The 23266-nt window shown below is 41.1% G+C and overlaps 2 protein-coding genes across 2 annotated transcripts; one reads left to right on the top strand and one right to left on the bottom strand.

The window, feature by feature from the left end:
- Nucleotides 1-11670: 11670 nt before the first annotated feature.
- LOC149397945 (chloroplast thylakoid lumen protein) lies at nt 11671-12795 on the top strand. Its single transcript, XM_089615057.1, has 4 exons — nt 11671-12071; nt 12154-12293; nt 12419-12491; nt 12568-12795. The coding sequence occupies exons 1-4, from the start codon at nt 11744-11746 to the stop codon at nt 12675-12677; spliced, it is 651 nt and encodes a 216-aa protein (XP_089471183.1). The 5' UTR covers nt 11671-11743; the 3' UTR covers nt 12678-12795.
- A 117-nt stretch (nt 12796-12912) lies between these two features.
- On the bottom strand, nt 12913-15256 carry LOC149397946 (methyl-CpG-binding domain-containing protein 10-like). The gene is made up of 3 exons (XM_089615055.1): nt 15022-15256; nt 14858-14933; nt 12913-14007 (listed from the first exon to the last, which is right to left on the bottom strand). Exons 2-3 carry the CDS (start codon nt 14918-14920, stop codon nt 13153-13155), a joined length of 918 nt encoding a protein of 305 aa, XP_089471181.1. The 5' UTR covers nt 14921-14933; nt 15022-15256; the 3' UTR covers nt 12913-13152.
- Nucleotides 15257-23266: the final 8010 nt, after the last annotated feature.

Consider the following 23266-nt stretch of genomic DNA (forward strand, 5'->3'; position numbering starts at 1 on the left):
ATGAATGGTGATCACAAAGTTTAGCAACAATGTCAAGTGTTCGTTAAATGCCTCAACCTACAAAAATTTCCAAATCAAAGTCAATCATCGTATGAAACCAAAATAAAATAATTAGATTGGCTAAATGGTCTTTTGCAACACGCTCCCGATCAAAATCTCATGTGCGTGAAATATTTCCCGAAAGGGAGAGAGAGAGATGTCAACTCAATATGTTTGTTCACGCCTTCTAATGTCAAATTCTCAAATAATAATTAGATGAATTTGAATCGAACACCATAATGTTTTTCGCCGCTTATTCTCCACTAATGCAGGACATTTACCGAGGAAATGAATATGGCTTTGTCGGCTTGTAATGTTAGGCTAGGGTCAACGGTAGGATAGGATAAAAATGAGGTTCAAACGTCAATCTAGCGACTCAATCTCACCAAACTCACAAACTTTCACATGATATTAATTACTCACTCATTCCCACGTTCATTGGACAAAATTTCACCTTTCGAGAACGTTTTCTTTTCCTAAGTCTTTACTTCCCAATGTTTTCCCCCCAAACTTCGATTATGCGACGTCTAGACTTTAAAACTAATGTCACAGAATACCACACGCCAAAAACTAATAACAAATAAAGAATAAAACGCATAAATTAAACCTTTTTTGTATTTTTTTTCTTTTTTCTTTTTCTCTTTTTTTTGGTTTCTCTTTTTTTGTTTCTTTTTTTTTTCTTTGATATAAAACAATAAAAATAAAAAAGAACAATCACTGTGGTGTCTAATGAACTATGAAATGCGTAGAGACTAGTCGAAAAACATGTCACAAAATCGAAATAATTCACTCAAGAGTCCATAAGTTAACCGGGTTCTTTCTGAGATTTCAAACATTATTGGTTCGGCATTTTCGGACTAAGTATCGAGAAAAGATTAATCGTGCGACTTTTGAGGCATTTGGTGCGACAATTGTCGCACTGGATGCCTATATTTGTCCTAGTGAAGGGGGCTCAAGGAAGTATTACGGGTTGGCTTTTTGGCTCTGATCGGTCCAAATGAAGGCCTATGTCCTTTTTCCTAGGTTTGTGTAAGATCATTTCGCCTCGAAGAAGGCTAGAGCAGTTCTTAGTATTTGTGAGCTAAAAGATATTTAAAGATGTGATCGAACCTCTAAGAGACTACTCAAAATCCGGAAGGACCTGTGTGCATAAATGGAAAAAAAATCAACCGAAATTGCGCTATTCAAACCACTAGTCAATCACAATGAAGCACAAAAAATTTGAAAATTGACTCAAAATCGGTTTCTTCAAAAAAATATCGTATCATTGGAAAATAACGAGAGAAAACACTTTAATATTATCACTTATAAGCAATCACCAAAAAAAATTAAGAAAATAAAAATTACAACCTAATCTAATAGAAATCCCCCACAAAGTAGTTTATCCCCCCAAACTTAATCTCTACATTGTCCTCAATATAGATCTATAAAAACACGAGAGACATAGAACTTTCCTCGCGGGGGTGGTAGAACTCCCCTACTTATTGCCGCCGCGCTTAGGCAGCGGTGGATCTTCTTTTACGCGCTCTTTCTTCCGCCATACCTCTTTGAACGGTTTCGGCCAATGTTCTTGCCATGGCTTGAATGGAGACTTTGGTTTCGCATGCTTTCTCGCACTCTTCGTAGTTTTTTCGGGAGGAGCACTTGGCGGAGGTGGGGGTGGAGTAGTGTCGTCAATCTTGAGAATGTAGACCTCTTCTTTTTTCCCTTTTGCGCTTTCGGGTTTTGTAGATCCCGAACGTCTCTTCCTCGTTATTCACGCGCGTCATCAGCTCACCTTTTTGCACGTCTATGGGAACACCACAAGTGGCTAAGAAAGACCTTCCAAAGAGAATGGGGATATCGCGATCCTCGTCCATGTCGATGACGTAGAAATGGGCCGAAAAAGTGAATTTTCCAACGTTAACGAGGAGGTCTACCACGAACCCGTGCGGGTGCCTTATGGTCTGATCCGTCGGTTGGAGAGTGGTGCGTGGGGGCTTTAGTTAACCTATCCCGAGCTTGTTGAAGACGACCGAAGGCATGAGGTTGATGCTCCAACCTAGATCGCACATGGCGTTATCAATGAAGACGTCTCCGATGGTGCATGGAAACATGAATTGGCCTGGGTCCTTTGGCTTTGGCGAGAGCTTTTATTGTAAAAGTGCGTTACACTCCGCGGAGAGTACCACCGTAAGCCTTTGTGGGAACGAAAGTGGTGGATCATAGGTGTGGATCGTCGAGGACGGCTTAGGAGCTTCGGTGACCGGGGCAGCCTCTTCTTCTTCTGTTATCAGGCTCACGATGACAACAACGCGTTGATGTGAGATGGTGTTGCAATGCTCCCTTGGGTTTACTTTGGAGGTGCTTGGAAGTGTGCCTTGGGGTCGGGTGTGGATGGCGGTGGTGAGTTTTTCCACCTGTACCTCGAGACTCCAGATTTGAGCCGATTGAGATTGGAGCGCCATTCGTGTCTCAGTCATGAATGCGTTGGTGGTGGTAGTCATTTGCGACACTAAGCCTTAAGGTTAGACTTTGGCTCTTGAGCTCGGTGTGGCACTTGATATGCTTACGGAGCCACTTGCATATGGATGTTCCCTGCACACGCATTGTAATTTTTTGTGTGTTGGAAAGTCGTGCGGTGGTTGTTGTTGGCCATGTAGTTCACCTGTTCACCGATTGCTCCGTACGCGTCTGACTCGGTCGATGGGGCGCGGATAGTCTTGTTGAGGTCGGTGATTTGCCCTACGATCACCTTTATCATCTCCATCTCGGGTGTGACTGGATCTTTCGTCATGATTCTCCACTAGGATGGACATTGATCGTTATTGTAGGCGAGCTCCTCAAGGATGATGTGGGTCTCGTTCTCGATCTTTTGAAAGAACGACCCTCCCAACGCGGTGTTGACAAAGGTGCATGAAGATGGTGAGAGGCTGCCTTAGAATATTTGCACCATCATCCACCCTTGGATGTCATGATTGGGGCTCTTTTGCTCAAGCTCTTTAAAGCGCGCCCACGCCTTATAGAGCAACTCTCCATCGTATTGTGCAAACGAGTGAATCTCGTTGCGTCTTCGGTGCATCTTCTCGAACGGGAAGAATTTAGAGATGAACTTCGTGTGCAAGTCCGCCCAAGAGGTGATGGAGCCCGGAGGGAGCGAACAGAGCCAAGCTTTGGCACGGTCCCGTAGAGAGAACGGGAAGAGGCGAAGGCGGATGGCTTAGTCGGTGATATTGTGGAGCTTTAAAATGTTGCTTATCTCGACGAAGTTGGTGAGGTGGTCTTGATGGTCTTCGGTGGGCAATCCCGCGAATTGGGATTGTTGAACAATATGGATCACGCCCGTCTTGATCTCGAAGTTTTGGTTCCCCGCAATGACCGGGAACACGATGGCCGATTGTGTTGTCTCGGCCGATGACAAGCTGTACTCAAAGAGAGTCTTCGGCACATCTCCCATCTTTTGTCTTTTTTTATCTCGGGATCTAGCGGAAGAAGCGTCATTGGTCCGTTCTTTTTCATGCACCTTCAACAAAGAAAGTGAACACAAAAGTTAAAAAAACAAAAAAAATAAAAGAAATCAATTGCAAGAACAAGTTATTTCTATCGCTAAGAATGAACTAATTCTCCGGCAACGGCGCCAAAAAATGGTTGCAAAATAAATCACACACGCAAGTGTACGTATCACCCAAGTAATATAGTGTACACAAAGTACAGGTATCGATCCCTCGAAGACTACCAATTTATAACGATTTACTCTAACTTGTAGCGAATTGATTCCAAGAAAAGGTGAAGGGATTTTAAGAAGATGAACAAAACTAAAGAAACCAAAGCAAAGAATTAAACACGAGTTTTCAAATAAGAAGTAGGGGTCACGATTTCACTAGAACTAACTAGGTCGGGGGTTTCGGGTTTGAACAACAAAATCTACTCCTATGGATGCTAATCTCACACTATCAAAATTATTCACTAGCCTCTCTCGAGTGTTCTAGCAAACCTATGTTGTTGACGGATTGTTATCATCTCGGCCTCTGATCCTATTAAAACAACTACATGCAATACGACAAGAGTTCAAACGATTACATAAATTGCCTATATTTTCTTCTAACCTAGGATCAACTATGAAGACATGAACAAAAGCACGATTATTTACTCTCTCTCGAGTAGCTAAACAATCCTAGATAACAACTCTAATGGTTATCAAGCACTAGAAAGCATTAAGAACAATTCATATCAAGCAATCCATAATAATGAAGCAAACAATAATTATCTAACCCTAACGAACACCCCAACCATTATCAATACCGGCTACATCGCAACCCCATAAGAAACCTAGCCTCTAATGGTGTTCATAATCAACGCTAAACATAACGTAATAATTGAAAGCAATAAAACATATATTGAAAGCAAAAGAGAATATATATTAAATAAAATTGATGTTCATCAATAATTTAGAGGAATAAAATAAATAAAAGAAGAGAAGAAAGAAGAACGAATGAATTCGGAGAAGAAGAACTCGTCGTGTTGTCAATGCCGTTGAAGAACGCTTTTTTTTCCTCTTTCAAAAGCTCTCAAGAACAACCAAACAATAAAAGAGAAACTTAAACAAAAGGGAATATGTGTTTTTGAGAGCTTAAAGTCAAATATATAGGTCAGGGGGTGATTTTCGGAGCATATTGGGCCTTTTGGAAGAGTTCAAATGGCCTAAAAACATAAAAAAATAAAAAGAAAGTCCGTCAAAACTAGAAGGAACGCGTGGTGCGCGTGTCGAATGCTCGCGGTGTGCACTGGTAGTCTTGAGATTTTCGCGGTGTGCACTGGTAGTCTGGAGATTCTCGCGGTGTGTACTGGTAGTCTGGAGATTCTCGCGGCGCGCACTTTTTCCTCACGGCGCACGGATGCTTCTAGACGCGCGCACTGTTTTTGTATCGGCCGTATCTTCTTGCTCCGATGTCCGATTTTCGCAAATAAATATGAGTTGGAAAGCTAAGAGATAGCTCTATCCAATGATGGGAAGAATTTATCCAAAAATCATCACTTTAAAATCTCAAATCATGCAGAAGAAGATGCCATGTTTCATGATTAGTTCTAAGTCGTCCGAAAAATCTTCAACTCATCCCTAAGTTGCTCCATTGACCTTAAAACACTTTTAGATCATGAAAACCTATAATAACAAATAAAAACACAAAATATCTCAAAAAAAAACACCTAAGGATTTGCTTCGATTCAACTCCGAGAACCAACGATTTGTACGTATAAAACTCACTCATCAATACACAATTTTGCTTCTTACTGAGCCAGGAGATCAGATTATTCCCAAGAAAGAAGCATCTTCCCGAGGTGCTTTTTCTATCATCTGAGTTACCTCCCCAATCTACATCAAAGTACCCCACAGGACAAGAATTTGTATCATAGGAGTAGAGAATACCGTAGTCATAGGTGCCATGGATGTACTTGATAATTTTGTTAATGTAGCTTAAGTGAGTTGTAGTTGGATGAGCTTGATATCTGGCATAGAGACCCACTGAGTAAGAGATGTCCAGCCTACTGACTGTCAAGTAGAGAACATTCCCAATCATGCTTATGTATAGCTTTGTGTCAACAGGCTCAGCTCCATCTTCTTTGGAGAGCTTGACTGTGGCAGAAGCAATGGTTCTCTTTGGTTTTCCTGACTCAACACCAAACTTCTTAACAAGCTCTTTAGCATACTTGCTCTGGGACAGGAAAACTCCCCCTTCCAATTGCTTGATTTGGAATCTAAGGAAGTAAGACAGCTCATCAACCATGCTCATCTCAAACTCTGACTGCATCTGTTCCACAAAGTGGTTCACCATCATCTGAGACATTCCTCTAAACACAATGTCATCCACATAGATTTGAGCAAACATCATCTTAGAACTAGACGATTGATGAACAAGGTTTGATCCTTCACTCCTCTAACATACCTCTTCTGAGTAAGGTATTCAGCTAGACGCTTCATAGCAGGCACGAGGAGCTTGCTTCAGACCATACAAGGCCTTATGTAGCTTGTAGACATGATCAGGGAATTTGGGGTCCACAAACCCCTTGGGCTACTCCACATAGACTTCTTCATTGAGGATCCCATTTAAGAATGCACTTTTGACATCCATCTGGAACAGTTTGAAATTCTTGAGACAAGATATACCGAGTAGCAGACGAATAGCTTCATGTCTGGCCACTGGAGCAAATGTCTCATCAAAGTCTAAGCCCTCGATTTGTGAGTATCCCTGAGCCACAAGCTTGGCTTTGTTTCTTGTGAAATTTTCAAGAGCATTAGACTTATTTTTGAAAATCCACTTGGTGCCAATCACATTCACCTCATTGTCTGGGAACTAGTTTCCAGACATCATTCCTGTCAAATTGCACTAGTTCTTCCTGCATAGCATTCATCCAGAACTCATCACTCACATCCTCTGTGACATTCTTGGGTTCTATCCTGGAGGTGAAGCATACATTGCTTATCATTTCCCGATAATTGACTGGCTCATACCTTCATGTGGTGACTCCTTCATACAAATTTCCAATAATAGCCTCTGAGGGGTGATTCTTCTTCACTCTACTAGACACCTTCTTAGCAGGTCCGAGACATCATCAGGAATACTAGTAGAGATTTCAAGAGAAGAATTGTTAATGGCTTCATCTTCTTCAGAGACTCTATTGAAAACTCTGAAAGCAGCACCACTGGAAGTATACCCCAAGAAAATAGCTTCATCACTCTTGGCATCCAGTTTCTTCCTTGGTTCTCTGTTGGCTAGAATAAAGCATGTACTGCCAAAGATATGAAAATATTATACATTAGGCTTCCTCCCCATCCAAATTTCATAGCTGGTGCAGGACATGCCAAGACGAATGGACACATGACTGTGAATGTGGCATGCTGTGTTAACAGCCTCTGCCCAGAAGCGATAAGAAAGAGACACGAGCCATTTCTTGAATAGTCATGTTCTTCCTCTTGACAATCCCATTCTGTTGGGGAGTAATGGGAGAAGAGAACTCATGCATAATCCCTTGGGAGTTGCAGAACTCAAGAAACTTGTTGTTCTCAAATTCTTTCCCATGGTTATTTCGAATCTTCATAATCTTCCCAGAGGAGTTCTCTTTCTCACTTTGGAGCCGCAGACTTAGGATTTGGAAAACTTCAAACGCTTCAAACTTTTCTCTCAACAACTCTATCCAGGTATACCTGGAGTAGTCATCAACAATCACTAGAATATACCGCCTCCCTCTAAGACTTTCAACTTGCATCGGACCCATAAGGTTCATGTGAAGAAGTTCCAACACGCGAGAGATGGTAAGAAAGCCAACCTTTTTGTGAGAGCCACCAACCTGTAGCAGTTGTCTGGAGATCTCAGTCCCTTCATGTACACGGACTTATCTTCCCTAGTGACTGAATAGTCATTTTTGGTGAAGGTGACAGTTAGCTCTTGATCACAAAACTGATTGATACTTATCAAATTAGCTTTGAGGCCATCGACAAGAAGGATGTTATACAAAACTGGTAGACCGGAGACATTTAGCTTTCCTTTACCCACCACGGTGCCTGTAGAGCCTCCTCCAAACATGACATGACCTTCCGAGCAACTTTTCACATTGTTGAGAAATGATCCATCTCCTGTCATGTGTCTTGAACACCTGCTATCAAAGTACCAGTCCTCTCTGCCACATGAGCCTTATGATCGTGCTTGATCCTGCACTCTTGGTGAGCATAATTGAGAGAAAAATGCCTCTCAAACCATTCACTCAAGTCCACATTCATCATGAGTCGACACGAGGACTCGAGAGTCAACTTATGGACTTGAATTGGAGTCGACACGAGGACTTGGGAGTCATTTTGTGGACTTGAGACTCGACTCAAGGAATCTTTATTGGAGTCCAATAGAAGAGATCAAATTCAACTCGAGATCTTGTGTTGTAGTCCACACGAGGAGTTGTAAGTCCACTCATGGATTCGTATGTGAATCAGTATGAGGAGTCGAGAGTCAACTCCTGGACTTGACTTGGAGTCGAAACGAGGACTTGTCAATCGACTCGTGGATTCTTATGTGAGTCGACATGAGGACTCAAGGGTCAACTCGTGGACTTTACTTAGAGTCGACACGAGTACTTGAGAGTCAACCCGTGAACTTGAGATTTCGACTCAAGGAGTGGAGAGTCGAATCGAGGAATCTTTCTTAGAGTCTACTCAAGGACATCGGAGTCGACTCAAGGACTTGACTAGCGGTCGACACTTAGACTTGTAAGTCGACTCGTGGATTCGGATGGGAGTCGACAGGAGGAGACGAGAGTTAACTCGTGTACTTTACTTGGAGTCGACACTAGGACTTGAGAGTCAAGTGAGGGACTTAAGACTCAACTCGAGGACTCAAGAGTCAAATTGAGGAATCTCTCTTTGACTCCACTCGTGGACTTAAGAATCGACTCGAGGACTCGAGAGTCGACTTGCTGAATCTTTCTTTAAGTACACTCAAGGAAGTCGGATGGACTCTAGGTCTTGACTTGCGATCGACACGAGAATTTTTTGGTCGACTCGTGGATTTGTATGGAAGTCGAGACGAGGACTCGAGAGTCAACTTGTGGACTTGACTTGCAGTTGACATGAAGATTTGTCAGTTGACTCGTAGATTCTTGGAGTTGACATGAGAACACAAGAGTCAACTTGTGGACCTGACTTAGAGTCGACACGAGGAGTTGAGAGTTAATTCATGGACTTGAGATTTAACTCGAAGAGTTGAGGGTTGACTCGAGGAATCTTTCTTGGAGTATACTCAAGGACATTTGAGTCAACTCGAGGACTTGATTTGTTGTTGACACGAGGGCTAGTCAATCGATTCGTGGATTCGTATGAGAGATGACACAAGGACTCAAGAGTCAACTCATGGACTTGACTTGGAGTCAACACGATGCCTTGTCAGTCGAATCGTGGATTCGTATGGCAGTCGACACGAGGACTCGAGAGTCAACTCGTGAACTTGACTTGGAGTCGACATGAGGACGTGTCATTCTATATATGGATTCGTATGTGAGTTGAAAGGAGGACTTGTCAGTCGACCTATGGATTATGTTGTCGATTGTTTTCAGAAAACTCAAAACATCGAGAAGACACGCCGCTCAAGGGATCGAATGTCAGCCCAGAGGTCCTGAAGAGTGGCAACCTTCTTCCACAAGTCGATTGACAAGTCCTCGTGTCGAAACTTACAACTCCTCGAGTAGAGTCTTTCTCCTCGAGTCGAGTTTGCTCCTCGAGTCGAATTCTGCGTCCACGAGTCGATTGACGAGTCTTCATGTTGACCCTAATTCCTCAAGTAGAGTCTATCCCATTCCGCGTGACTTGCACGAAATCCCGAACACCGAAAGCCCAATGGGTCGGGTCACCGAAGACCGCTGAGGCCCACAACAGCTAAGGCCTACACAAACGGCCAAAAAAGTCTAACACCATGCTCCCACATGGAGCATTGAGTGTCCGTCACGCGTTCGCCGAAAGGATCACGCGCTCGGTGCGCCCTTCAAACGGAGCGCACAAGCGCACTCCTTGAAAAAGAGCGCGCGCCGCGCCGGGCAGCCTGCGTGCCTGCGCGGCGCTTCTTGAACCCATGCGCGCGCTCATTTTCAAGGAGCGCACGCCCGGGACCTGTTCCCCGCTCCATGAGGTGTGGCCCTAGGGCCTCCTAGGCCTCATCATTCTCTCAAAGATTACACACTCTTAGAGTTCTAAAAGGCTGCATGAGACTTTCTGAGCTCAATTTCCTCTGATTGAGCGCTTGATCTAGAGCGCAAGCCGCTCCTAGGATTTTCCACTGAAAATCCCCTCAGGTCTAACACACAAGACACGTCCACGATTTTCAGTGGAAAATCGCCTACACATCCAACGCACCAACCATGTCCACAATTTTCTGCGGAAAATCCCCTACGCGTCCAATGCGCCCGGAATTCTCCACTGATAATCTCATACGTCGCCAATGAGAGAAAACGCATCCTCTCTCGGGTCACATAATCTCCTACGTCTCCAATGAGAGAAAACGTTTGGTTCTCCAGATAATCTTCCACTCCCATGTAAATTTTGGCTCGTGCCATTAGTTCAGCCATGCTCGCCATCCGAGAAGGGAGTTTTGAAAGTCACTTGTTAACAAGACCGCCATAGAGAGCTTGAAGAATTACATTTCGTGTTCTGATTTGAAGTTGTTTCCTCTGTTTGCTTTAATTTTAAGTTTATGAAATTGTTTCGATGGTGGGGAGTTTAGTTAGAGTGAGCAAAAGTCGAATATGATTATTCATACTCAATGGGCTATGAAATCCCTACATTTCATTTTTATGAAGCAGAGTTCTTTTGGCATACAGGCTATCGTTTAACGAAATAATTTTCTTTAAAAAAATAGAAATTTGTAGAGAACTAGGACACCGCAAACAATACTTTTACGAAATAGCCAACATTTAAAAATTCATAAATATGTAGCCAAAAGAGTGACGTGGTAATAAATAGCTTCCAATCGTGTCCTTCAGCGTGAATTTAAACGTATCACCTTTACGTAAAGCGGTTTAATAACCAATTGCTTTATATCATTCTTTTCTAATTGTTCTTAATTATTTGATCGTTTCCAATTTTTTTTTAACAATTACGTATATTGAATATACGTTGATTTGCAATTCAAAAATTAAACTCTGAGCGCTTTTCTCCAAAAAAAAAAAATCGAAAGAAGATTGTTTTCTGGGTTCATATGATTTTCTAGTTTTTTTTTTCCTATGATCGCATTAAGTTAATAATTGTTAATATCTGTTAATATTATATCGGGTTCTAAAATTTTTGGGTTTCTCTTTAGTAAATAATCGTAAAGATTTGGTAATAATCGTTAATATCTATTAATTATTCATCTTCGTCTTATTTTTCATATTTTTTTCCTGGGTTTTTTGTTGATGGTTTACGTTCTTGGGAAAAGTTCATAAGTTTTATTCATAGATCAAATGAAGTTTCGCGCTTTCGGATCCGAAAATGAAGAGATATATATATATATATATATATATATATATATATATATATATATATATATATATATATATCAATTACTAGCTGATTGCTTATAAATATGGAAAAAAAATAAACTGATTATTTGAATTTAATGTATAACATTGATCTCAAATTTTGAAGAAAAGAAAGTATATTTAAGTGAAGGGAAAAAATGGAATTTCATCACAATGGTTATTTCTTTAAAAGTTTTGAAACATTGGCTATATTAATAATACAACATTTAATTTGCTAGGTTACCCATAAAAAAATTGTTAAACTGTTAAGATGCGGAGTAGCAGGGTGAGCTACAAATTTGAAATCCAGATTATTACTAATGTAATTTAATTTAAATGAATTGATCCAATATATATGAAATTAAAAATAAATCTATAAAAATTTGATGGAAACGAAAGTTCGGTTAATTTCTTTGTATTTATTACAATATGAGATTAATCAAGATAATAAAATGTTGTTGAAGTTGAATGGAAAATCATGGCGTAACTCTTTGATATTTACGCTTTCCTTCATTGTATAGCTCGACAACAAATGAATGGATTAGATTGCAAACCTTATCTTCATGCTTCCAATATGTCCGAACTCTGAACCTCTCATTTATTTTATTAATTTTTTTTTCCAACCAAATAATATGAAAACAAAATAATAAGATTAAAAAAAAAAAGAAAAAAAAAGTAAGAGAAGAGTTTTGAAATGGCAACAACCACCTTTCTTTCGACTGCAATCACTTCAATTCCTTCCTCATCATCATCATCATCATCATCATCATCACATTCTCCATTAGTTATTCCCAACAAAGACAATGCCAATAGATCAGCGTTGACTATTTGCAAAGCCACAAAGAGAAGCCTGTTGACCGGCCTAGGCTTGGCTTTGGTGGCCAGCAATGGCGTCACTCCCTTCTCCAATGCCGCCATATTAGAGGCTGACGAGGATGACGAGCTCATGGAAAGGATCAAACAAGACAGAAAGAAGAGGATCGAGAGACAAGGAATTGTCAACTCATCCAACAAAGAAAAAGGTCTCACTCCTTGATTTCCCATGAATTCAATAATAATGCTATGGCATTTATGATATATTTTTTTTTTATTTTTTGGTGACAGGGTATTTGCAAGAAGTGGTGTACAAGCTGAGCAAAGCCGGCCAAGCGATCGAGAGCAACGATCTCTCGTCCGCTAGTTCGGTTCTCGGCGGGAACACGGATTCGGATTGGGTCAAGAACGCAAACTCGGCTTTCTCTAAGGTTAAATTTTGTGGCTTTTTATCACCACTGACATGTCAACGATCATATAGGTATTGCTATTTGTGCAATACATGTGACATGGCTTTCTTATTCAATTGCTTTTTGTGTTGTCGAATTTTCAACAGCTAAGCCTTGGTCCGGAAGAGAAAAGCGAGGTGGAAGTTTTCAATTCTTCGCTTTCTTCGTTGATCTCTTCAGGTCGAAAACTGCTTTCTTCAAGTTCGATTGTGATTCACTTATAAAAGCTAAATTGATTTTTTTTTTCTCTTTGCAGTAACAAAAAGCGATATCGAGTCATCTAAAACCGCGTTTGTAGCTTCTGCAACGGCATTCGAGAAATGGTCGAACTTAACCGGATTCGTATCGCAGCTTAAGGGCCTCTGATCTTGTGATGGCAGAGAATGGCAAATGTTGATTTCAATTTTTTTTATTATTAATTCATTCATATGAGCAAAATTGTGAAACCTCTGTTTATATAGTATTAACTATTGATTAGCCATGATGTTATGAGGTCAAAAGACTTCGGCTTTCATACACAATGACATTCATTCTTCACCAGAAAATAATGCAAATTTTTATGTTACTCTCCTAGGAAATTTTTAGCAAAGCCAGATCAGAATAAGATAACAAGAGTCTTGATTAAAAAGGTCAAACACCACGGAAGTCTTGTTCTTATATCAACTTACACATTATTCTAAATCGCCCTTATTTCATACCATAGTGTTACAACAGCTAGGCCGATGAAAGATTGTTACATAATAAGCCTAAGACTACGATTGTACGGACAGACATATATATCTCGATCAACAGTCAGATGTCTAACATTATCACAAAGTACAGAAATATAAACGGGTCAGAATCAGGGATTCGCTTTATCGTCGCCGTTCATACCGATCACATCACCAGAACTGGCGTTGTGTTCATTGCTCGCTCCCGTTTCTTTCCCTTTCGCTTCTCCTTCTTCGGATCCGTCCCAGTTTTGCTCGTTATTCTCACCCTCGGCGCGCGAAGTCACGAGTTCGTCGTTCTGTGTCACGGCATTGGCTGAATGGGACTGGTTTTCTTGATCACCCCTGACTTCGTTCTCTTTCGCAATGTCGGTATCGCCCTCAGCCTCGGCTTCCGCCACAGTATCACCGTTACCCTTTTCGGTCATTTCACCATCTCGAGCTTCTTTCACTTCCGTCTTACCGTTCACGGAATCATTGGATAAATTAGACTGCTTTTCATCGCCCTCAACCTGGTTGTTCTCTTTGGCAATGTCGGTATTGCCCTTGGCCTCGGCCTCGGCCTCAGCCACAACATCACCGTTACCCTTTTGAGTCTTTTCATCGTCTCGAGCTTCTTTCACTTTCTTCTCTTCCGCAATGTCGTTATTGCCCTCAGCCACAGCATCGGTGTTTTCCTTTTCGGGTTTTGCATCATCATCGTCTCGAGCTTTGTCGACTTCCAGTCCCTCCTCGTCCTGTTTGGGAGCCGAGGATTTTCTGGCCCGTTTCTTCACGGGCTCGGTTTCTTTCTGTGGAGCGGCTTTGGCCTTCCCGATGATCCTAGAAGACCGTCTCGGAGTCTCTCCCGTGCCCCAATCGAACTCCGAGGCCGTGGGACCCCCGGGATTCGCCTTCAGGTATTGCTCCAACTGTCTTCTGCTGCTGATTTCTTCCCCCGTTGGAGCCGTGAAGATGATCTCGTTCCTCTTTTGCTTCGGCAAAAGCTGGCAATGAAGACAAGATGAATAACAAGTTACACTTAATCGCAAAAAAGAAAAAGAAAAAAATTCGTACAGAAACAGTGTTGTGCGTTTGATTTCAGTGTCGAAGTTCAGCTCGCTAATATATATTTCCACAAACATAGTCATGAACTACCAATCATTTGCACAAAAGATCATTTTTTGTGCTACACACTTACGAAAATAGCCATTTCTAATGAATTCATTGATAAAAAAAAATTAAAAATAAAAATAAAAACACAGACACACATATTGCTCAAGTCTGATTATAAAATCAAATCTATGACCATTTGTAAATCACATCTAGCACAAACTCTCCTCGAAGATGGCAATATAAAACCATGGACATTGACTTTGATTATTCAACTTCCAAACAAATTCTAGACACTGCATCTGAAACTGGTCTCGTCACAGTGAGAGCGAAGAAACCAGATTCTTGATAATCCTAAGAAGACTCTTTGAATCACATAACCCAAGAAAAACACCATCGAGTGAATTCTTCTGCGGAAGCCAGATTGAAACCAGACGAGCAGGTAAAGCAAAGGAAATAATTAACCGTAATTTCAACAACTTTATCTGTTTAAAGAAGTCAATTACGGCAAATTTCAAACAAACCTCAGCTAAATAATTCAACTGGATTAAAAAAAAATAACAATTAAAAAAAACCGTAAACGAGCATGAATTCCTCATAAATTGCACCAACGAAAACAAAACCATTGAGACAACAATTTGAAGAAAACAGCATGAAAATCACGAACATTGACTTTTTCCCCCAAAAATCTATTTCTGCAAGCAAAGCCAAAACAACGATAGAGAAAAAAAAATTAAAAAGCACCTTCTTCTTCCAACCAGAAGGAGCTGGGAGCTCCATAGAAACGACTTCCTCGTTGCTCGCCATTTCCGAATCCAACCTACAGAAATTCAAACAACAGTTTTGTCAAGCAATTCGGCTCTTCAAACGAATTTTTGATAAATAAAAATTGGTTTGTGAATTTTTACCGTGCTGAGATAGAAGAGAGGTTGTTGAATCTACAGAGCAATTTGAGGGTTTAATTTAGGTGTATGTGTATGTTATTCAACTCTCGAGCTTGTATATCAAAACATAAGCCGAGAAAACTGACGGTTCGCTCATAGATAGACACGTGTCCGATTCGAGGCTGATCAACGGCTTTGATCATGTTCTCCACAAAAATGGCCTTCATTTGCCGTCTGATCATCACCGGTGGTCCGGCTTCACTCTTTCCATTTTTTTTGTAGCTTACTTTTAATTTATTTATTATTATTGTAGACGAAAGCTGGTGAAATAATTTGTAAATATTTTTTAAATAGGTTGAATCAATTCCCCACTGTTTTAGGATGGGTTCAAATTTACCTTTTAAAATGCGTCATATTTTTATAACGTTTGTGTTTAGCGTAACTTTGCTTTTAAAAAAATAGGTTTTAAATTTTTTTTTGAAAAAAATGGTTTTATTTTTAAAACCTACGAAAATTTAGCTTTTTAATTTTCTTCTATATCTTGTAAAACAATTTTTTAATTTTTACTAAAATCTATTTTTACCTAACACTTTAAAAAGGTGAAATTTAAAAAAAAAAAAGCTAAAAACAGGCTTAATAAACGAAATCAAACAAAGCAAGTTGGATATTTCAAAAATTTTATACAACAAATTTTTCAAGACATTCGATCACTTAAACTTACGTGTCTTTCTTTTATATACGAATAGATTTGAAAACATTATGTTTTCAGTTTTATTGAAAATATTAGTTTCCTAGATCTAACAGTTTCGCGAATGATTGTAGTACTAACTGTTGTCGAATGTTATAAAAAAAAACTCAAAACACTAAATTTTTCGCGACGTAAAAAGAATTCCGCGTCAAAATTTTTAATGGGTCGGAACCAAAAAAAGCTTAACATGGGCCCAAGGAGTCCAAAGTTCGTCCGAAGCGGGCCCAAGTCGAAACCCACACTCGTCCGCGCCGCGCAGCCAATGTTGAGCGCACCGCACCAGTGCGACGCTCAAGGCTTCCCACACGCACCTCCAAAAATCCCTCGCGGGCTCCGCGTCCATCACCTGTGCGGTGCGCCTATCACTATTACAAAAAATGCCTTTAGAAGCGACAAAGTCACTTCTAAAAGCCCGCTTCTAAAGGTCAATCGCTTTTAAAATTAGAAGCGACATTTTTAGAAGCACCTTGTCGCCTCCGAGGTCACTTATAAGTCCAAAATTTGGCGCCTTAAATGGCTCCCACGAAATGATGGGAAGAGTTAAAAAGCGATATTAGAAGCAGAATGTCACTTCTATACTCTTCTCGCCATTTTACGAAAAGTATTTGGAAGCGACATTAGAAGCGGATTATCGCTTCTAATGTCACTGCTTATTATTTATTAATTTAAATATAATTTCTCATTCTAATTAAAATTAGCATATATCATTTAATTTAATTTTCAAAAACATGAAATCAAAAGTTGTCATAACAAAATATATAGTAATAAGTCTAATCAGAAGTTTAGACAAAATAAAAATCGTTTGAATAACATAATGAAAAGTCTTAATACACATAGTTTTAATAACCAGGATCAACGTTGGGAGGTCCTATGCGTGATCTTTGTCTCTCAGCGGTGGGTTCATCAGGGTCAGAGCCACGATGTCCTCTACTAGCTTGAGCCAATGAAGATGAATGATCCTTGGATGATCGTCGGCTCAAGAATGCGCTTGGATGTACGCAGGGAGCTTGATGACGGTGACCTATAACAGCTCACAATCTGGCTCACTCTTGACACAAAAGCTTCGGGTCGATCACTTTGGCACTATGCCTATACAAGGCGTCGTACACGCCAGCTTGGTCTTTCACTGCTCTTTGTAGTTTTGACATCTCTTCATAATTCGCGAGCGTCGCGACTCAAGATGTTGATGAAGATCCGGCCTGGAAGTCGTGAGTCTGGGCTTCTAGCAGATCCGAACGTGGGATCAATGGCCCTACCCCTGTAGCCTAGTCATGTCACATGCCAAGCATTTGAGCCATCGCAGCCTCCTCTGTAGCGTCTTCGCTTGGGGATTGCCCTACCTCCTGAGCTTGACGTCGTATATCAGCTAGTTGATCTATGATGCGGGCCAGCATACAATAGTTACAAAATAAATTACACTAATTGAAATGAATAAGCGTTATTGTAAACAAAATTAAACTTACATGGAGATCTTCAGCAGGAAGCATAGTCCATTGCCCATTAGTTGTTTGATGGAGTCTCTCCTACGCACTGAGTGGTCCGGACATCAAACCACTAGGCAACCTCTGTGAATCTAGATAAAGAATTAGTATACTTGGTAATGAAGTTGAATAAATTATATTTTAATAAACCTTACATTCATCCATACTCAGCGAATGAAATCGTCCTTTATCGACTTTCTGTGGCCTTCTTTGATTTGTTAATTTTGTTCAGTTTGGACTTTTTCTGCAAAATAATATTGTTACAAGTCAAAAAATTGACCCAATGGAGGTTTCTACTTGAATTTATCGGATTCTATATGTTCAATCTGACACGTGTTTGATAAAAGACTTTACAAGTTCATAAGCAAGTACAATTGGATACTGTTAAGTCGTATATAACGCTTTCCAGACGTACCTACCTAGGAACTCATAAAACCTTTTTTATATCAAACACGCGTTCGATTGAGCATAAGATCCGAGAAATGCAAGAGCAAACCTTCGTTGAGTCAATTTTCTGACTTGTAACAAAATTATTTTACATAAAATGTATGATAATTGCTACCTTGAAGTCTTCGGTGTCCATCTTGTCCAACACAACAATCCACTCATTGCCAGTCACCGCCTTCGGCTTGTTAGCCAGAGGCACATCTTGGTCTCCGCCATAGTCAAGCTTGTATCGGCGGCTGTACTTAGCTTTTTTGTCACGGAGACGCTTCTTCGCGTCGCGGATGATTGTCTTCTCGATGAGAGTACGATGGCAAGTTGTTGGACGAAGCTCCTCAGTTTCCATGTCCTCTTACACAAAGTTGAACTTTACGTAAATACCAGACTTAATTGCTGCTTGTTGTTGCGGCATGACATCATTCTACGATGATGTCTCCGAAGGAATGTGGTGCCCCCCAAACTGTTGGCAAACATGCCAGTCCTATCGCCCTTCTTGATCTTCTCGCCCTGCACCCTTTTCTTAGGTGGATAAAACTGCCGTGGATCCGGATAATAGACCATGATGACCTTCTTTTCTTTTATCGCCTCTGAGAACCAGCACCCGTCGTACACCCCGTATTGCAGATAGAAATGTCTCTGGCGGATCACTGTCTCCACCACCCAAGCTCATGGACATACTGCAATGTTTAAAATACATTTAGAAAGTGTGACTATTTCAAATTTAGTTAAAAATACATTAAAACAAATTAAAACATTACTCAATTATCATCATCATTTATAAAGTCAGCCTGATCTATCTTAATATCATCATCAATAGTATCTCCAAGAAAATGATCAATAACTTTATAATTATCTTCTTCGTCGGCTATGAAATCAGCTATTTCGTCTTAACTATCATCACTCGCAGGATTTGCTTCACAGTTTTCGTGACGATGAGACAGACGATCGAAGTCAGTTTGCTGTATTGAAAATGGACTACAGTCGAAGACGAGACGTCGATGTCAGGAAAATCCCACATAAATCGATGATTATAATCTTCACGAAATTCCACTCCCCATCATCAAGATTTCGAGGGTCGTTCAAGTAGAAGAATTGACTGGCTTGAGTCGAGAGTATAACTTGCTCGTCCGCGATTTGTTAATGCTCGGAACTGGACTAACATCGAAGAGCCGTTCGTCGTTCGACTTAGGGCCAGACATTGAGGTCGCACATAGGCTAGGTGTTGTTCTCCCTTGCATGGCCGACCATTGGAGGGTCGTGAGTTTGTCGGTTCGTTCCTTGACAAGGAAGCAAACAATAAGTAAGGGGCCCGGAGAGTTTTCTCCTGACACGCACTAACATTAGTATTGGTGTAATGTCAAGGTAGATGAGTCCTATCTCATGTCCAAACATTAGTATTTGGAAAGAGGAATAGAGAGTTTGTGTATGTGCAGAGTGTCTACAAGTTGAATAAAACTTACCTTCTCCTTCTGGTGAGGTCTTCTATTTATAGATGACGAGAAGGTGGGGTGAAGGCTGGGCTTCATAAATGCAATTAGGTGATAAGCTACAAGAATTTTTTGGGCAAGGTCTCGCACGTGGACCATGAGGGGTTGCATTCGGGCAGTGGAGGTCTCGCATAAGGTAGGCATGGCCTCGGTGAGTGCTATCATGGGCTCGCTTGGGAGAACCTTAGCGATTGCTCATGTGGGCTCGCATGAGGAAGGTCTCGCCCATGGCTGGCACGACCTCAGCGAGGGCTCGCCTGAGGAAGGTCTCGCCCATGGCTATCGAGACCTCGGCGAGGGCTCGTGTGGGCTCACCTGGTGGAGGTCATGCCTGCGGCAAGCTAGACCTTGGCTAGGGATCGCGTGGGTTCCTTTGGGGGAGGTTTCGGCTCGCGCGAGTGCTCGGACTGGATAAGGTCCTGCGTATGGCAAGCAGGGCCTTGTTGAAGGCCAGGGCACCCCCGACAGCCGTTGGCTAACCTAGTCGCGCTCAGTTCCAATTTTGGCAGTTAAGTCTCTGTTGAGGGTTGGTATTCCCTTGGTGGTCTGTCACTTTCTCGATTTGACTGTTTCCGTCTTTCTATTTTGAGGTGCAAATTTTTTCCTTATAACATTAACCCCCTATTTCTTGTGTGACTAAACTATGACTTTTGAAGTAGTTGTCATTGGACCAGGCGCATGTCGGCTAGGAGAACTTTGCATGTCGGTCTTCTTGATAGAGAACCTATTTCTTTTCGGGACCTCTGTACTAAACATTGGCCCCTTGAGAGACAGGTCTTGTATGTTAGTGCTTTGACTTAGTCTCAAAACTTCTTTGTAATTTATTCTTGAGTGTCAGAACGTCGTGCATTACTGTGTAGACGTGATTCTCGTATGAAGGTTTTGAGATCCTATGACAAGTACCTTTGATACCATTATGAGAGCAAGGTTCTTGTCGATTGTTGGTGCTCGTGGGAGTCAATGATGCTTTTTTTTACTATATATATGGAGCTATAAATATATTTTTTTTTGTTGGAGTCAGTGGTGCGTGGTCTTCATATGTTGACCATGCCTTTTTGAGCCGAGTGATCATATCTTCTTCATGGTCATGATCAGGTATTGCATAGGTTGCGCGCATCTCGACTATGTCGTCCTTCAATTCCTAAGGTTGTTGTGTTTGGGGTTTAGTCTCTCGGAGACTCTATACCCTTTAGGCCTCGGCATCTATTGGTTTAGATGCGTTTTTGGCAATCAATACATCTCGCATGCGGTTTTATTGCGCTTTGCAAACATGGCCCCTTTGTGCTTCTAGCAGCTTAGTTGCGTCGTGTAGATGACTTTTTGTGCTTTACAAGCGGCCTTATGGTGCACCATGAGAGACGTATTTAATTATTTCTTGGGGACGACTTTGGCGCAGTTCGTGGGGTACCTTAGGTGAGTCAAAGTGGACTTCATTGATGTGTCTCTTGATGGCTTTGGCGTATATCGTAGGGTGCGTTGGGTACGTCTTTTTGTGTCTCTCGAGGGATGTCTTTTTGTGCATCTCAAAGGATTTCTTTAGTACATCTCTTTGATGACGCATGACATCTTTTAATGCGTCTCGTGGGACGTCTTTAAGTATGTCTCGAGAGATATCTTTAGGTGCTTCTTGAGGGATGTCATGTGTATGTGTCTCACATGACGACTTTAATGTGTATCTTAGACAACTTCAGTGCATCTCTTGGATGACTTTCGATGCGTCTCAAGGGACGTCTTTTGTTGTGTCGCATGAGACGACTTTAATGCATCTCTTGAACAACTTTGGTGCGTTTAGAGGGACGTCTTTGGTGTGCCGCATGGGCGGCTTTTAGGTTCGCCTCCTGGGACGTCTTTTGTTGCATCGTGTTAAACGACTTTGGTGTATCTCGAGAGACGTATTTGGTGCGCCTTATTGGAGGCTTTAATGCTCCGTGTATAGCATCTAAGGTTTGCCTCATGGGTGGATTTTAGGTGCGCATCATGTGTGGCTTTAGTGGGTCGTTAGGGACGGCTTAGGGTGCGCCTTGTATGGCAGCTTGAACGCGCCATTTGGGATGGCTTTTGTGCATCGTTAGAGACAAATTTTATGCGTCTATTGGATGAATTTAGATGCCTTTCTTGGACGGCTTAGGTGCGCCGTTTGTGGCGTCTTTTGCATGTGTTGCTTGGACGTCTTATCGCATGCCGCTTGCATGGTGGAATTTTTCGCCTCTGTATCTTGTCACCCTATGAGCTTTAGGTCTTATTAAGCACCAAGATTTAGTCTCTCGGTCCTATTTATGAATTGGGCTACTTTCCTGTGTAGTCTTTGACTTTTTCTTTTGATAGAGTTATCTTTAACTTCTGGGTTCGTGAGGGAACCTTTATTATATGTTGGTACTTGATGGTCTCTGGATGGTAGAATTTCGACATCTTCCATAAGATTTTATTACTCTAGAACTTTTGGTCTTATTAAGCACCAAGATTTAGTCTCTCACTCTTGTTTTAATGTCAATACAGTCAATCTCGGCCTTCTCTTGTCATAAGCACTTGAATGCCTAAGGGGTCTGTGCTAGAAGCGTCGTTCTCGACATTGGTTGTTCGTTTTGATGGCCCTTATTTTTTAAACTTCATAAGATTCATTGCGATGCGTCAATCTTTTTTACGCACTTCTTGAATCCGTGTTTGAAGTTTTTGTTTAGTGTCATGCGTCTTTCGAGCATTTCTTGCGCAAGATGGTGCGCAAATGACGAAGCAAGTGTGAAAGACACAAGCAGTCATCTTCGGAGGGGCTTTCTCCTTTTCACTTCTTCTTTTGTGGGTTTTGGCCCTTTGGCTCGAACTTGATTTTTGTTCGAAAAAACATACCACTAGCCTTTTTATCGTTAAGGTAGTCGTCCTCAACGTCCATGTGTCCTACCTCGAGCTGTTGAGCGGTCTGTCATGATGGACTTTAGGGAGACACCGATTTCAAAAACTTTATGTGATGGTCATGATTGTTGGAATCGATCTAGGGTTTAAGAAAATAATTAACGCTTCGGTAAGCGGCGGAATTTTAAAAATTTTCTTTTACAAGTAAAACCAGTTTTTACTAACCTAGACAAAGAGCAAGTACACGTAATTAAAAACTATTATGAGCTACGAAGTTTACTAACCTTTCTTGAAGCTTGATCTTTGAGAAGCTCTTAGAAAGTTGCAACGCTCGTCTCCCCTCGCAGCACGTCCCTCTTTCTTTCCTCGGCACCTCGAGCAACCACGAAAGTTTCTATCACTAAATCACTCGAGAGAAAAGGAATTAGTGAGTGGGCACTTTTAAACACTACGACTTAAGAACGAGTCTTGAAGTCGCAGAGCTAAACTCTAGGTCAAATGAGGACCTAGGTGCCAAAACAAAATCGAAAATAAACTAGAGAGAGAGAGGGGAGTTCGGCCACAATGTCTAGAGAGAGAGTCTCTCAATCTCTAACTTGTGTGGAATGAATAAAATGAAGGGAATGAGGGTTCTATTTATAGGAGAAGGGTTGGCCTTGGAAAGAAGTAGTTTCCTCTTATTTTCCAAGCCTTTATGAGCAATCTTTTATTACCCATTCCTATCAACATAGGCGCCCACCTCATTCAATCCACAAGGGATTAGTTTCCTCTTTTGTTTCCCTTCTTGGTTGCCTTGGCCGACTCTCCTTGTTTCCTCATAGAGGAAATTTGTTTCCTCTTTTTCTTTTGGCAAGTATCTTGATACATTTATGCACAAAATAATCTCTCTTTCTCTTGGGTATTTGGGCGCCCATTTCACATCTAGAAGGAGCTTCTAGAAGCTTCTTCATTTGTTCATAACAACATGAGAAAGGCCCATTAAGAATTTTCAATAAAATTCTTATGAAATGAAAATAATCCACAAGGCCCAATTAATCTTATTATGGCCGAGTGACATTAAGTCATCAAATGAACTTTTCAAAAAATTTATTGACATTCATTTCATCCTATGTCTCAAAAGACATAAATACTTTTTTGACAATTTTCGTTCTTGTTTTGACTTAGCTTCCAGTTTAACTATTCCTACTCGATGTGATTCGTGACAGTGACCTCATGGACCCAAATGAACAAAGCTTGAGCTAAACACTTGGACTCAAAAGTTC

Source organism: Urtica dioica, chromosome 5 (assembly GCF_054948205.1).
Source record: "Urtica dioica subsp. dioica isolate 48M chromosome 5, U.dioica_male_clone48M_v1_H2, whole genome shotgun sequence".
Classification (NCBI taxonomy): domain Eukaryota; kingdom Viridiplantae; phylum Streptophyta; class Magnoliopsida; order Rosales; family Urticaceae; genus Urtica; species Urtica dioica.

Excerpts from the sequence above, each read along its gene's own strand:
- LOC149397945 (XM_089615057.1), top strand. The coding sequence starts at position 11,744 with ATGGCAACAACCACCTTTCTTTCGACTGCAATCACTTCAATTCCTTCC. Across the intron at positions 12,294-12,418 it reads CAAACTCGGCTTTCTCTAAG|CTAAGCCTTGGTCCGGAAGA; the intron begins GTTAAATTTTGT and ends AATTTTCAACAG. Across the intron at positions 12,492-12,567 it reads TTCTTCGTTGATCTCTTCAG|TAACAAAAAGCGATATCGAG; the intron begins GTCGAAAACTGC and ends TTCTCTTTGCAG.
- LOC149397946 (XM_089615055.1), bottom strand. The coding sequence starts at position 14,920 with ATGGCGAGCAACGAGGAAGTCGTTTCTATGGAGCTCCCAGCTCCTTCT. Across the intron at positions 14,008-14,857 it reads CTTCTGGTTGGAAGAAGAAG|CTTTTGCCGAAGCAAAAGAG; the intron begins GTGCTTTTTAAT and ends CTTCATTGCCAG.